Source organism: Aquarana catesbeiana, linkage group LG10 (genome assembly GCF_042186555.1).
Source record: "Aquarana catesbeiana isolate 2022-GZ linkage group LG10, ASM4218655v1, whole genome shotgun sequence".
NCBI lineage: Eukaryota > Metazoa > Chordata > Amphibia > Anura > Ranidae > Aquarana > Aquarana catesbeiana.
In genome coordinates this window covers 205991845-206004864 of record NC_133333.1, presented here as the reverse complement: position 1 = coordinate 206004864, position 13020 = coordinate 205991845, and the positions used below count along the sequence as shown (strand labels likewise).

Here is a 13020-nt window from a genome sequence, read left to right as displayed (position 1 = left end):
GGCGAACACTGAACAATATGCGGTGTTCGGGGCAAATTTCGAAAGCTGCGGAACACTGTTAAAGTCTATGGGACACTAACATGAAAAATCAAAAGTGCCCATTTTAAAGGCTTATATATAAGTTATTGTCATAAAAAGTGTTTGGGGATCCAGGTCCTGCGGTGATTTTAATAATGCTTAAAGTGAAACAATAAAAATAAAATATTCCTTTAAATATTGTGCCTGGGGGCTGTCTATAGTATGCCTGTAAAGTGGCGCAGTTTTCCCGTGTTTTAACAATACCGCAGCAAAATGTCATTTCTAAAAAGGAAAAAAGTCATTTAAAATGGATCACGGCTATAATGAATTGTCGGGTCTCGACAATATAGATACAACTCATTGAAAAAAATGGCATGGGTTCCCCCCCCCAGTCCATTACCAGGCCCTTCAGGTCTGGTATGGATTTTAAGGGGAACCCTGCACCAAGTTTAAAAAAATGGCATAGGGGCCCCCCAAAATCCATACCAGACCCTTATCCGAGCACGCAACCTGGCAGGCTGCAGGAAAAGAGGGGGGGCGAGAGAGCGCCCCTCCTCCTTAACCGTACCGGGCCACATGCCCTCAACATGGGGAGGGTGCTTTGGTGTAGCCCCCCAAAACACCTTGTCCCCATGTTGATGGGAACAAGGATGTCATCCCCACAACCCTTGCCCGGTGGTTGTGGCGGTATGCGGGTGGGGGGCTTATCAGAATCTGGAAGCCCCCTTTAACAAGGGGATGCCCAGATCCCACCGCCCCCCCTTTGTGAATTCAATGTCATGTGCAGACAACAAAATTTACATAAAACGGTATTGTGTTGTACCTGTCTGGAAATGTGTTGGTCACTATAGGTTTGATATATCAACATTCCACACATTCTTCTATGTTGATGGGGACAATGGCCTCATCCCCACAAACCTTGCCTGGTGGTTGTGGGGGTTATGCAGGCAGGGGGCTTAATGGAATCTGGAAGCCCCCTTTAACAAGGGGACACCCAGATCCCGCCCCCCCATGTGAATTGGTAAGGTGTACATTGTACACCTACCATTTCACAAAAGAAAGTGTCAAAAATAGTCAAAAAGACATGAGACACTTAGGGACAAGACTTTTATTAAACGATAAAAAAGTAAAAATGTCCAACGATGTCCATTCATCTTCAATCAGGCTGCCGACGAGCCGAAAAAAAAAAAAAAAAAAAAAAAGCAACACCTCTACCACCCTGGGAGGCTCCCACCGAGTGACACTTCTTCTTGGTGACAGCTCTTATATAGCTGAGGGCAGGGCCACCCGGTGACGTAAACGGGTGACCCCTCCCCCCTCTGACGCCTTGTGACGTCAGAAGAAGCATCACTCGGCGGGAGCCTCCCATTGAAGCGAAGCTGTTGCGGTTCTTTTTTCTTCCTTTTTTCGGCTCTTCGGTGGTGTGATAGAAGATGAATGGACATCGTAGGACATTTTTATTTTTTTATCTTTTAATAAAGGACTTGTCCCTAAGTGTCTCCTGTCTTTTTTACTATTTTTGACACTTTCTTTTGTGAAATGGTAGGGGTACAACCCCTTACCAATTCACATGAGGGGGGGGGGGGATCTGGGATCTGAGCAAAGCACATATATCTGTAGCGTTTACTTATCTCTCTCCAAAGCTGCGTACACACTATCGTACTTTTCGACGGGAAATGTTCGTTGACAAGCTGTTGGTGGAAAATCCGACTGTGTGTATGCTCCATTGGACAATTGTTGTCAGACTTTCCACAGACAAATGTTGGCTAGCAGGTTTTAAAATTTTCCACGGACAAATTTATGATGTCGGATTTTCCGAGTGTGTGTACACAAGTCCATTGGACAAAAGTCCAAAGTACAAACACGCATGATCGGAAGCAAGGAGGAGCCAGAAGCGGTCGGTCTTGTAAACTAGTGTTCGTAATGGAGAATTAACATTCGTGATGCGGCAAATTATGAAATCTAGAAATGCAGCGCACAATTCTCTTCTTCTTTAATGGGATAATAATGAAGCTGCTTTGCTGATGATACTGATGGTTATTGCAAACAAATTTTCAAAGGTTTTTTTTTTTCTAGTGATATCAAGAATAATATTATGCTTTTTTTTTTTTTTTTTTTTTTTTTTTTTATTTGGGCAAGTTACCACAACACCATTATCCCGTAGTTTTAAAGATCAAAGATACAACTATGTTGGTGTCCCTTGTCAATTTTACATTGTATTTTTTTTTAATGTAACTGCCTACTCCCAAACTGTCATTTGAAGTAAAACACAGCCAAGTATTCTCCACATTTTTTTTTATTGTGCATTACAAAAAGAAACCAAATAAAATTAGACATGCTATCTGCCAATAGAAATTAACCAAAAAGTGCATTCTATGCATCCAAAAATATAGAAAATATACCAAATCAAATCATTATTCAACCAAAAAAATAATGTCAAAGCAATAACTCCAAGGCCAATAATAGAGAACACGTTATCTCCACCGATTCCGCGACATGTCTGGTTGAGGAGCAGCCGTTCAGAAACTAACTGAAAAGCGCAAAATGAAAAGCGCAAAAAGAAAAGTGCGAATCAACACTCAAACTTCTACTAACACGAAATGAGCAGAAGGAGCCCAAAGGGTGGCGTTAAAGAGCTGAAAAACAACGTGGTATGCCACTACGTTTGTATTTGTTGGCCAACAATTGTGTGGCCGTGTGTATACAAGATAAGTTTGGGCCAATGCCCTTTGGACAAAATTCCCCGGTTTTGTTGGCCAACAATATGATCGTGGCTTTAGTGTCGTTTCTCTCCGGTGCTTTGTTTCTCTGTTATCAGCATGTGTCACTTCTAGACAGGTGCAGTTCGGTTCATTCTAAATCGAAATTCTGAAAATTTTTTCATTATTCAGAAATTTGGATGTATCCGAATTTACGAATTACAATAATAATGAATTTAAATGAATCGGAAATAACCAAACAAAATTTCAGACGAAATTTCAATTCTAATTGTTTTCTAATCAAATTTGAATTTCTGAAGAGAATAAAATAGAATAGAAAATAAAGGAATAAAATAGAAAATAATATAATAGAAGATAAAAGAATAGAAAATAAAAAAATAATAAAAGAGTAAAACAGAACAGATTACAAATAAAAAAAGAAAAAAAACATAGAATAGAAAAGAATAGAATAGAAAAGAATAGAGTAAAACAGAACAAAATAGAATAGAGAATAAAAGAATCAAATTAAATAAAAAATAAAGGAATAGAATAAAAAAAAATATAATATAATAGAATAGAAAGAATATAATCATCTTCCTAAATTTGAATGTGAATAGAAAAGAAAAGAATAGAATAGAAAGGACTAGAATAGAAAAAACAATAGACTAGAATAGAATGAATATAACAATATAACCATTTTCTGAAATTCAAATTTTGAAAAGAATATAATAGAAAAGAAAAAAATAGAAAATAAAATTATAGAATATATCCATCTTCCAAAATTTGAATTTCGAACAGAATAAATTTGATTTTGAATGAAATTCGATTCGAATTCAAATGGAACTTGAGTTCGAATCGATTCAAATTTTCCCAATTTGACCAAATTCGGAAATTTTGAATTGATTCGAATTAACAAAACAAATTCCGAAAACAAATTAAACAAATTTAACTAAACAAATTTATGTAAATAATGAATCAAAACATTTTTTGTTCTACACATGCCTAGTCACTTCTTAGAAGTTTTCCCTACACATGAGATACATTTTTAAGTATCTCAGCAGACGACTTGTCTATTCAGAACACAGTTCTGCTGTATGGAGGGGGAGTGTGTTTCTTTCCCCCAGTCAGCTCTCACACATTGTAACTGCAGCCTCTCTGCCCCTCCTTTGTGATACTAACAGATGAAGAAAGATTTTAACACTTGTCTGCCCTTTTGAAGGGATGTAGAGGAGAGAAGTCTGCAGATAAATAAGTACACAGAGATTTGTTTAATCTCTGTGTATCACCTGAGGCTGTTCACTTCACTGGGTATATATAAGGGTTTACAAACACTTTAATGTCAGAGGCTGGTGGGCAGGTTTCTGATCATTTGATAACTTGGCTGCCACAGTGATCACGTGATCGCAAATAGTGACTGGGAGCTGTTAGTGACAGCTCAGCCACAGCACTGGGGGGCACAGAGTGAGTTCACTCCCAACACAAAACAGCATTGCCAGGAGGAGTACACATGAATATGGCAGCCCGGCATTAAAACCTACCATCATGCTGCCACATATATGCATATGGCTGGTGGGAGACGGTTCATAAATGGTTAAATAGTGCATGAATCAAGGTGTAAAAGCACCACAAATAAAAGTTCTGAAATCAGAATATTTCGATTTTTGTCATTTTATTAGCATCAGAAATCATTCAAAGATGCTGACACATTTCTAAGATCTTAGGATGACCCCTTCATTAGGACTTGTGTATCTTTGGAAGCCTGCCAAGAGCCACTAGCTAAAAATGACCACAGCTTGTTTATGCCAGTATGAAAAGCTGTTTTCAGCGACCCAATGGGCAGAGCATAGTGTATCCTAAAGTAGCAGAAGAGTCACAATTTTATTTTTTATTACCTTTATTAGAATTTTATGTGCCAGATTTAATTTACTATCTTTATATACTATATACGATACATAATATCTACTATACTTTGATTACACCGGGCTATTTCTGATGTGCGCTCAGCAGTGCTATCATTTATGAAAAGCTGTTTTTCAGATTTTTGAAGCAGGTTTGCAACTGACAATCTCTGTGTCCAGAAGACTGCCTACACACCTTGGTCAAATACATACTGTAGGTGGTATGCCTAAATAAGTTTCTGCTGTTTATAAGCTGTGCAGAACACAACTGAATCAAAATCAGACAGATCACTCTCAGCCTTTCTTTGGGAGACCTCCAATTGGGTGATAACAAACCCTTCATTACTGAGTATACTTCCCAAGTTGCTTTCATTATACTTTACCATATGGAACCTCTCCCCCCCAACCATATAAAATGTGCCATTTAGTCCTCCACAATACAATAAGTGCCCACCAGGTTTCAGATGCTTTGAGAATCTCCTAAAATTGTTCACAAAATCGTCAAGGTCTTTGCTAATGAATTCCAGAATATACCCCATAGCCAGGCAGTCGGCTTGTGGTAGCACAATTGGGTCTGTGAGATTTTCCAGGTTTGGATCGAATTTTACAACATGGGTAATTGCCGCCCTGAGTCCAACTTCCTTTTCCTCACATCGCTCACTGGAAGGCAGAAGCACATCCAATGTCACATTCAACATTAAATTTAAATTAAAAAGCAAGGACAGATTAGAAGTATATGGAGTATCTCAGCCAATGGGCAGGGGTTTTATTAAATCCCTTGGCCTGCTGGGAGAACCTATATATTTGGGTGGAGTCAGGTAATCAGTGTTCTGTGCCACCTGGATGGCTGTCTGGGTGGGTGTGTATTTGTATTGCCCGGGCTGCAAGGCCGGAGCATGGGCCTATCCTGGGCACATCTGGCTGCTAGGCTGTCTAAGGGCCTATCCAGAAGCAAGAGAGCAGCATAGGTTTGAGACTGCACCTTGCAGTCCAACCAGAAGTAACGGTTCTGCCGGCCAGAGAACCTGTCATGGTCAGAGGTAGAGGGAAAGCAGTCGACACTAAGGGATCATCCACCTTGTTACCAGGGACCACTGTGAGTAGCTGAAGCAAGTACCAGAGCAGTATTCTCACCAACCAGGGACAGTGAAGAATGGCGAAACTTCAGCAGGTGTCAAGCCAAGGGCCGAGCCAGCGGAGGCGATGCTTGCAGAGCAGCCTTGTGTGTTGAGCCAGGGACCGAGCAGGCCATTTGGGTGAAGCTTGAGAAGTATCTTAAGTGCCAAGCTAGGGACCCAGCAGAGAAGCAGGGGTGACGCTTGAGGAAGATACTAAAGGGAAGACTGGAAGAGTTCAAGGGATTTGGTTTCAGTGAAACAGCAAGTCTAGTGAGAGAGACTGGGAGCTCAGTGGGTTGAGAAACTACAAGAAGTGATTGTAAAGAAAATTAAGGAGTTTGTTGTTCCTGACTTGTGTTAGGAACTGTTCTAAGACTGTTGCCATAGGAGACAGCATTCCTACACATGCAGATGTGGTGTCTAGCTGGATGCCTTTCCCTGCATGGCTGTCTATCTATAGAAGACTCGGAGTCTGCCAATTAACATTGCAACTACCTTAAGGGTGTCCTGGCCCTAAACCCTCTCTCCTACAGTTACGTTCAAGAGAAATAAAATCTCTTTGCATTCAAGTAGTGTCTGGCGCCCATGAATCTATCTTACACTACACCCACTATGCCTTACAACCCACTCTATACAGAAGGATGTCAGCAGCTCTTGGCTCTGGAGGTTCTCATTAGACTAAAGGAGGCAAGGGACCTTGCTACACATACATGATGTGTTCAGTGTATGCAGTGCACATTGTCCCAAGGAGGGTACAGCCCACTGTGCACTCACTGCACACATTAGAAGTGTGATCTGCACTAGATAGTACCATTTACAGGGTGCCCAGCTGCAATAGGCAGAGTGGCAGTGGTGTGCCAGTTACTGGAATGCTCTCTGTGATCTGGCACTGAAAGAAGCCTCTATCCAGTGCTCAACTAGATGATCACTAATGTTGGAAGGGAATTTTTACAGCCAGCCACTGACCACCAATGCTGCAGGGGTGTATTTTTACAGTCAGCTATTGATGAAAATGTTTGTTCCAGATAGCCACTCCACTAACCACCAATGCTGGGAGCAGGTTTAGTGTCCCAGCCAGCCATTAATCAACAATGCTGGTGGGGGGTAGTTTGTTGTGTCAACCAACCAGCCACTAACCACCAATGCTGGGGAAGATGGCTACTGCTCCAGCCAGTCATGTACCGCCAATTATTATTCCTGCCAGCCACTGACCACCAATGCCAGGGGGATATTTGAACACAAATACTGTATTTCTAAAGCCAGCTACTGATAACCAATGCTTTACAGGGTTATTGTTCCAACCAGCCACTGACCATCAATGCTGGGGGGAATGGGGGAGTATTTTTTGCAGCCAGCCACTACCTTTGTTCCTTCTGAACAAACTGTTTATTGTCTTTAGTTGCTGGTTGGAAAGCAATCACTGACCATTTCGTGAAGTTTTTCTTTAAGGTAGACTAAAAAGCATAAGTGATAGAAGAGCTTTTTTTTAAATACAGTGGGGATGGAAAGTATTCAGACTCCCTTAAATTTTTCACTCTTTGTTATATTGCAGCCATTTGCTAAAATCATTTAAGTTCATTTTTTTCCTCAATGTACACACAGCACCCCATATTGACAGAAAAACACAGACTTGTTGACATTTTTACAGATTTATTAAAAAAGAAAAACTGAAATATCACATGGTCCTAAGTATTCAAACCATTTGCTCAGTAATTAGTAGAAGCACCTTTTTGATCTAATACAGCCATGAGTCTTTTTGGGAAAGATGCAACAAGTTTTTCACACCTGGATTTGGGGATCCTCTGCCATTCCTCCTTGCAGATCCTCTCCAGTTCTGTCAGGTTGGATGGTAAACGTTGGTGAACAGACATTTCTAGGTCTCTCCAGAGATGCTCAATTGGGTTTAAGTCAGGGCTCTGGCTGGGCCATTCAAGAACAGTTACGGAGTTGTTGTGATGCCACGCCTTCGTTATTTTAGCTGTGTGCTTAGGGTCATTGTCTTGTTGGAAGGTAAACCTTCGGCCCAGTCTGAGGTCAGGAGCACTCTGGAGAAGATTTTCGTCCAGGACATCCCTGTACTTGGCAACATTCAGCTTTCCCTCGATTGCAACCAGTCGTCCTGTTCCTGCAGCTGAAAAACACCCCCACAGCATAATGCTGCCACCACCATGCTTCACTGTGGGGACTGTATTGGACAGGTGGCGAGCAGTGCCTGGTTTTCTCCACACATACCGCTTAGAATTAAAGGCCAAAAAGTTCTATCTTGGTCTCATCAGACCAAAGAATCTTATTTCTCACTATCTTGGAGTCCTTCAGGTGTTTTTTTAGCAAACTCCATGCGGGCTTTCATGTGTCTTGAACTGAGGAGAGGCTTCCGTCTGGCCACACTGCCATAAAGCCCCAACTGGTGGAGGGCTGCAGTGATGGTTGACTTTCTACAACTTTCTACCATCTCACGACTGCATCTCTGGAGCTCAGCCACAGTGATCTTTGGGTTCTTCTTTACCTCTCTCACCAAGGCTCTTCTCCCCCGATAGCTCAGTTTGGCCGGACGGCCAGCTCTAGGAAGGGTTCTGGACGTCCCAAACGTCTTCCATTTAAGGATTATGGAGGCCACTGTGCTCTTAGGAACCTTAAGTGCAGCAGAATTTTTTTTGTAACCTTGGCCAGATCTGTGCCTTGCCACAATTCTGTCTCTGAGCTCTTCAGGCAGTTCCTTTGACCTCATGATTCTCATTTGCTCTGACATGCACTGTGAGCTGTAAGGTCTTATATAGACAGGTGTGTGGCTTTCCTAATCAAGTCCAATCAGTATAATGAAACACAGCTGGACTCAAATGAAGGTGTAGAACCTCAATCTCATTGATGATCAGAAGAAATGGACAGCACCTGAGTTAAATATATGAGTGTCACAGCAAAGGGACTGAATACCTAGGACCATGTGAAATTTCAGTTTTTCTTTTTTAATAAATCTGCAAAAATGTCAACAACTCTGTGTTTTTCTGTCAATATGGGGTGCTGTGTATACATTAATGAGGAAAAAAAATAAACTTAAATGATTTTAGCAAATGGCTGCAATATAACAAAGAGTGAAAAAATTAAAGGGGGTCTGAATACTTTCCATCCCCACTGTATAATAAATTATATATATATATATATATATATATATATATATATATATATATATATATATATATATATATATATATATATATATATATATATATATATATATATATATATATTTTTTTTTGTGTTGTATCTGTTGAGCCAGTTCAGCTATTGCTACTGCTCTCCTCCCCTACACTTTTTACTGTTCTCCTCTTGTCTCCTCACCTCCTCTCTTCCTCTCATTTGCTCCCCTTCTCTCTCTTCTGTACTCCTGTCCTCTCCCCTCTCCTCACCTTTCTCTGCTGTTCTCGCCTATTCTCTGTTTTACTCTCTCTGCCTTTCTCCAGTCCCCCTCTTTCCAGTTTTCCCCCCTGCCCCCTCCTCTCCACCTCTTTTTGCTGGGGATCACATGTCCCATAAATTGTAATATTACTACCTGATTTACCAAACTTTTCACAAACTGAAACAGCTAATTAAAAGAGAATACAAAATGCTTTAAAGATTAGGGAAAGTTATATTAAACTGTAGCACTTGAAATATTGTGCAGCTGTGCATGGTAGCCAATTGGCTTCTAACTTCAGCTTGTTCTATTAGGCTTTGACAGTAAAACCTGGAAGCTGATTGGTTGTTATGCAGAGCTGCACCAGATTTTGCAAGCTCCAGTTTTAATAAATCTTCCCCATTGTGTCTGGCCCCCTCCCAACATTACTGGCTCATTGCACTGTACTCTGATAAAAAAAAAATTGGCAGATACTTCACCTATTTCCTGCCATTTCTGTAGCAAATGTAGAGGCATGTGAGCAATCAAACGCTCCGGTTCGGCTGTTCATCTGTTTTTTCACTTCTAGAATACTTTGCTCAGTAGGCTTGAGAAGGATGATATCTCTGAAATTTTTCTGCGCTGAATAGAGATGGTCTATGGCGGGTCCAATGCTGATGTCAATTAACACGTCTCCTTTAAAGACACCTGCAGCAAGATATTCAAAAGGAGAGCGTGGTATAGTCTCTATGCAATGCATTTGAATTCAGAACAGTTAAAGCACAATTGTGTTCCATCTAAACATGGCAAATTGCCAGCAGGAATGATACACTAGCCGGCCTAAAGTAATTTTACAATAAATATGGTTCACACAAATCCTATAACGAATATCATATATGCATCAACTATAACATATTATGAAAATTATGCAGCACTATCGATAAAGGCCATTCAAGGAATGAGCATATATTTAAAGGGCCAGTTCATTCAAAACTGAGATTTCAGTTATTGGTAGGTGCTGGAGAGTTAAACCCATCTAGCAGTTTCTTCTTTCTCTTCAGCGTTCCATTAATGAGATCTCTATGCTGAGGTCCCAGCTCTGCACTCCTTCTATGCCCATTATTAGAGTCTCCCACTGTCCCTGTAAGTACTCCTGGGTCTGCACACCTTTTGTACCCATTATGAGGAGTTCCCACCATCACTGCTCTTAGTTCTCAGATCTGTTCACCTGATGTGCTCATTATGAGGATTTCTCACTATTCCTGTTTGATTTACAGTATTATTGGTTTTATATTATGGAGACATAATAGGAGGAGCTGTATCACAGCAAACTCTCCCAGGAGCACATAACCAGGCTGGGAATTATGGCAGGGAGATCTTATTGTTGGAATATGGAGTATTCAACATGTACAGGGCCTTGAAAAAGTATTCATACCCCTTGAAATTTTGTCATGTTACAACCAAAAACGTAAATGTATTTTATTGGGATTTTATGTGATAGACCAACACAAAGTGACACATACTTGGCAAGTGGAAGGAAAATGATAAATGATTTTCAGTTTTTTTTACAAATAAATATCCGAAAAGTGGTATTTCAAGGGGCATGAATACTTTTTCAAGACACTGTATAAGAAGCCAGGGGCGGAGTCAGACAACCAGAATCCCTCTATAGTGGAGATGATTGGCCTTTTAAAACATTTAGGTGTTCGATGATGTTCTAATGCTCAGCGTCATTATGCACATTCTTATTCTACAACTAGAAAGTTTAAATATCAAGTGGAACAACATCAATTCTGCTTTGTCTGTACCTGGTTAGTCTAAATAAGATTCTTTCACTGTTTCAGTCATTCCTTCACTTGTAGAGGACTATTCTGCAAATAGTCCATGCTTCATTTCTCCCAATAGACTGAATATTCCTTGTACAAATAATGTATTTTTTAGAAAGAGCTTAACCTACCTGAGGAAAATGCATTGTGAAATTTCGCCATAGAATTCCTGACATCAGCATGAGCAAAAGCCATTTCTGCTTTACCGGAACAGTACGTATCTTCAATACAGCAATCCTCCGGTGTGTTTCTTATCTTCTGATGTGTGTGTATTATTTATAACCTTTTATACAATAATATGACTTCATTAGAATGTCACCCAATATTATCACACTGTGACTAAAGTCATCATGATTTGATAGCAAAGATTCAGGTGACTACATTGTGACTAACCAATAAGAATAATTTTAATATATATATATATATATATATATATATATATATATATATATATATATATATATATATATATATATGATAAAGCTGTTTTTCATTCTGTTTTGGAAAGAGTAGGGAAAATAGGCAGATTTGCCTCTGGATGGTGTGGCCTACTTACCGCTTTGTCCTGCTCGCCCCATACTACATCTGTGGACATCTCCCTTTAGGCCTGCCTGAAATAAAGGGGATTGCATGAATTTAATAGCTGCTATGAAAATAGGCTATAAGTGGCCATAGGCAGTGCCTTGGTGCACATTACTTTACCACACAAGTATACGTTGATGTGTTGCAAACAAAAGGCAGCTTTGCCTGTGTCAGCAAAAAGTGTACACTGTGGAACCTAAAATAGAAAACAGCCCTAGCCAAAGTAATATATACACCATGTTAAAAAAAAAATACACCCTGAAACAATAAACCATATAAAGCTGGGTGTACACTTTGAGTTGTTTTTTCCATTCAACCTGGGGTTAGAATTAAACAAAATCTTGCAGATTCCTGCATCCATTAACCGCTTGCCGACCAGCCGCCGTCATTATACTGTGGCAGGTTGGCACTGCTGTGCGAATCGCCGTAGGAGTTCATCAGCCGCTTTAAGAATGATAGGGGGGGGCGTGTCCAAGATGGCGCTGGGAGCGGACGTGTAGTACCAGAGCTCCCACTCCGGACTTATATCCTTCTAAAATCCTGGTGTGGATTTTGCACCTACTGCCCTGCCAAATACACCGAGGGCTCCCCTGTGACTCAGGGAATGCGCAGATACAAAAAGGGGGCACAGAAACCGCAACTCCCTGAGACTAAGTGAACGCCGCCGAAGCCCGGGCCTTCTCTTTCTAAGGCTCACCACATGGAGACGCAGACATCCGCCCCGCCGGACGGCGCGATCCAGGCTGGATCCCAGGCGTTTGAGGCTCTGATGCAAGCTATCTCCACATGCCAGGCCACTCTCACCATCAAGATAGACCACGTCCAGGAGGAAACTGCCCTCATTCGCCGGGACATGGATCGTTTCAGAGAGCGAGTGGGGGAGGTGGAACGGCGGATCTCTGCCTCAGAAGATGTGCAGAGAGAACACCATGAGGACATTCAGATTCTCAAAACGAAGGTGAGCACACTTGAATTCAGGGCCGAGGACGCCGAGAACCGGAATCGGAGGAATAATCTCCGGGTTCTCGGCCTCCCGGAGGGTGCAGAGGGGACAGACCCGGTCGGATTTATGGAGAAATTGCTGCCAACTCTCCTCCCGAAAGCACAATTTTCCCTGCACTTCTCCATCGAACGAGCCCATCGAATGCCTGCCAGCAGAGGCCCACAGGGATCGCCGCCGCGCACATTCATTTTCAAACTCCTGCATTACAGAGACAGGGATACCGTGCTCCGCTCTGCTCGCTTGCAAGGAGAACTACACTACGAAAACACGAAAATTCTCATCTTTCCAGACTACTCTGTAGAGACACAGAGACAGCGGAAGTCTTTCGACCACGTCCGTGCCATGCTGAGAGAGAAAGGGATCAAGTATAGTATGCTATTCCCAGCCAAACTGAGGGTGCAGGATGGCGAAAAAGTGCAATTCTTCACCTCTCCCAGAGAAGCGGCTGCATGGGCTGACACCATTCGCAGGTGACTTCCCCCTGGAAATTTGTGAGTACACTGCTG

The 13020-nt window shown here is 41.5% G+C and overlaps 1 protein-coding gene across 1 annotated transcript in view; it reads right to left on the bottom strand.

Annotated features, from left to right (window-relative positions):
• The window catches only part of LOC141111146 (uncharacterized), a 39510-nt gene extending 28310 nt beyond the window's left edge, over positions 1-11200 (bottom strand). Inside the window, exons 1-2 of the mRNA XM_073603188.1 lie at positions 11061-11200; positions 9604-9811 (exon numbers count right to left, since the gene is read on the bottom strand). Coding sequence (XP_073459289.1) covers positions 9604-9811; positions 11061-11124 — 272 coding nt within the window. The 5' untranslated portion in view covers positions 11125-11200. The remainder of the gene's footprint in view (positions 1-9603; positions 9812-11060) is intronic.
• Between the last annotated feature and the right edge of the window lie 1820 nt (positions 11201-13020).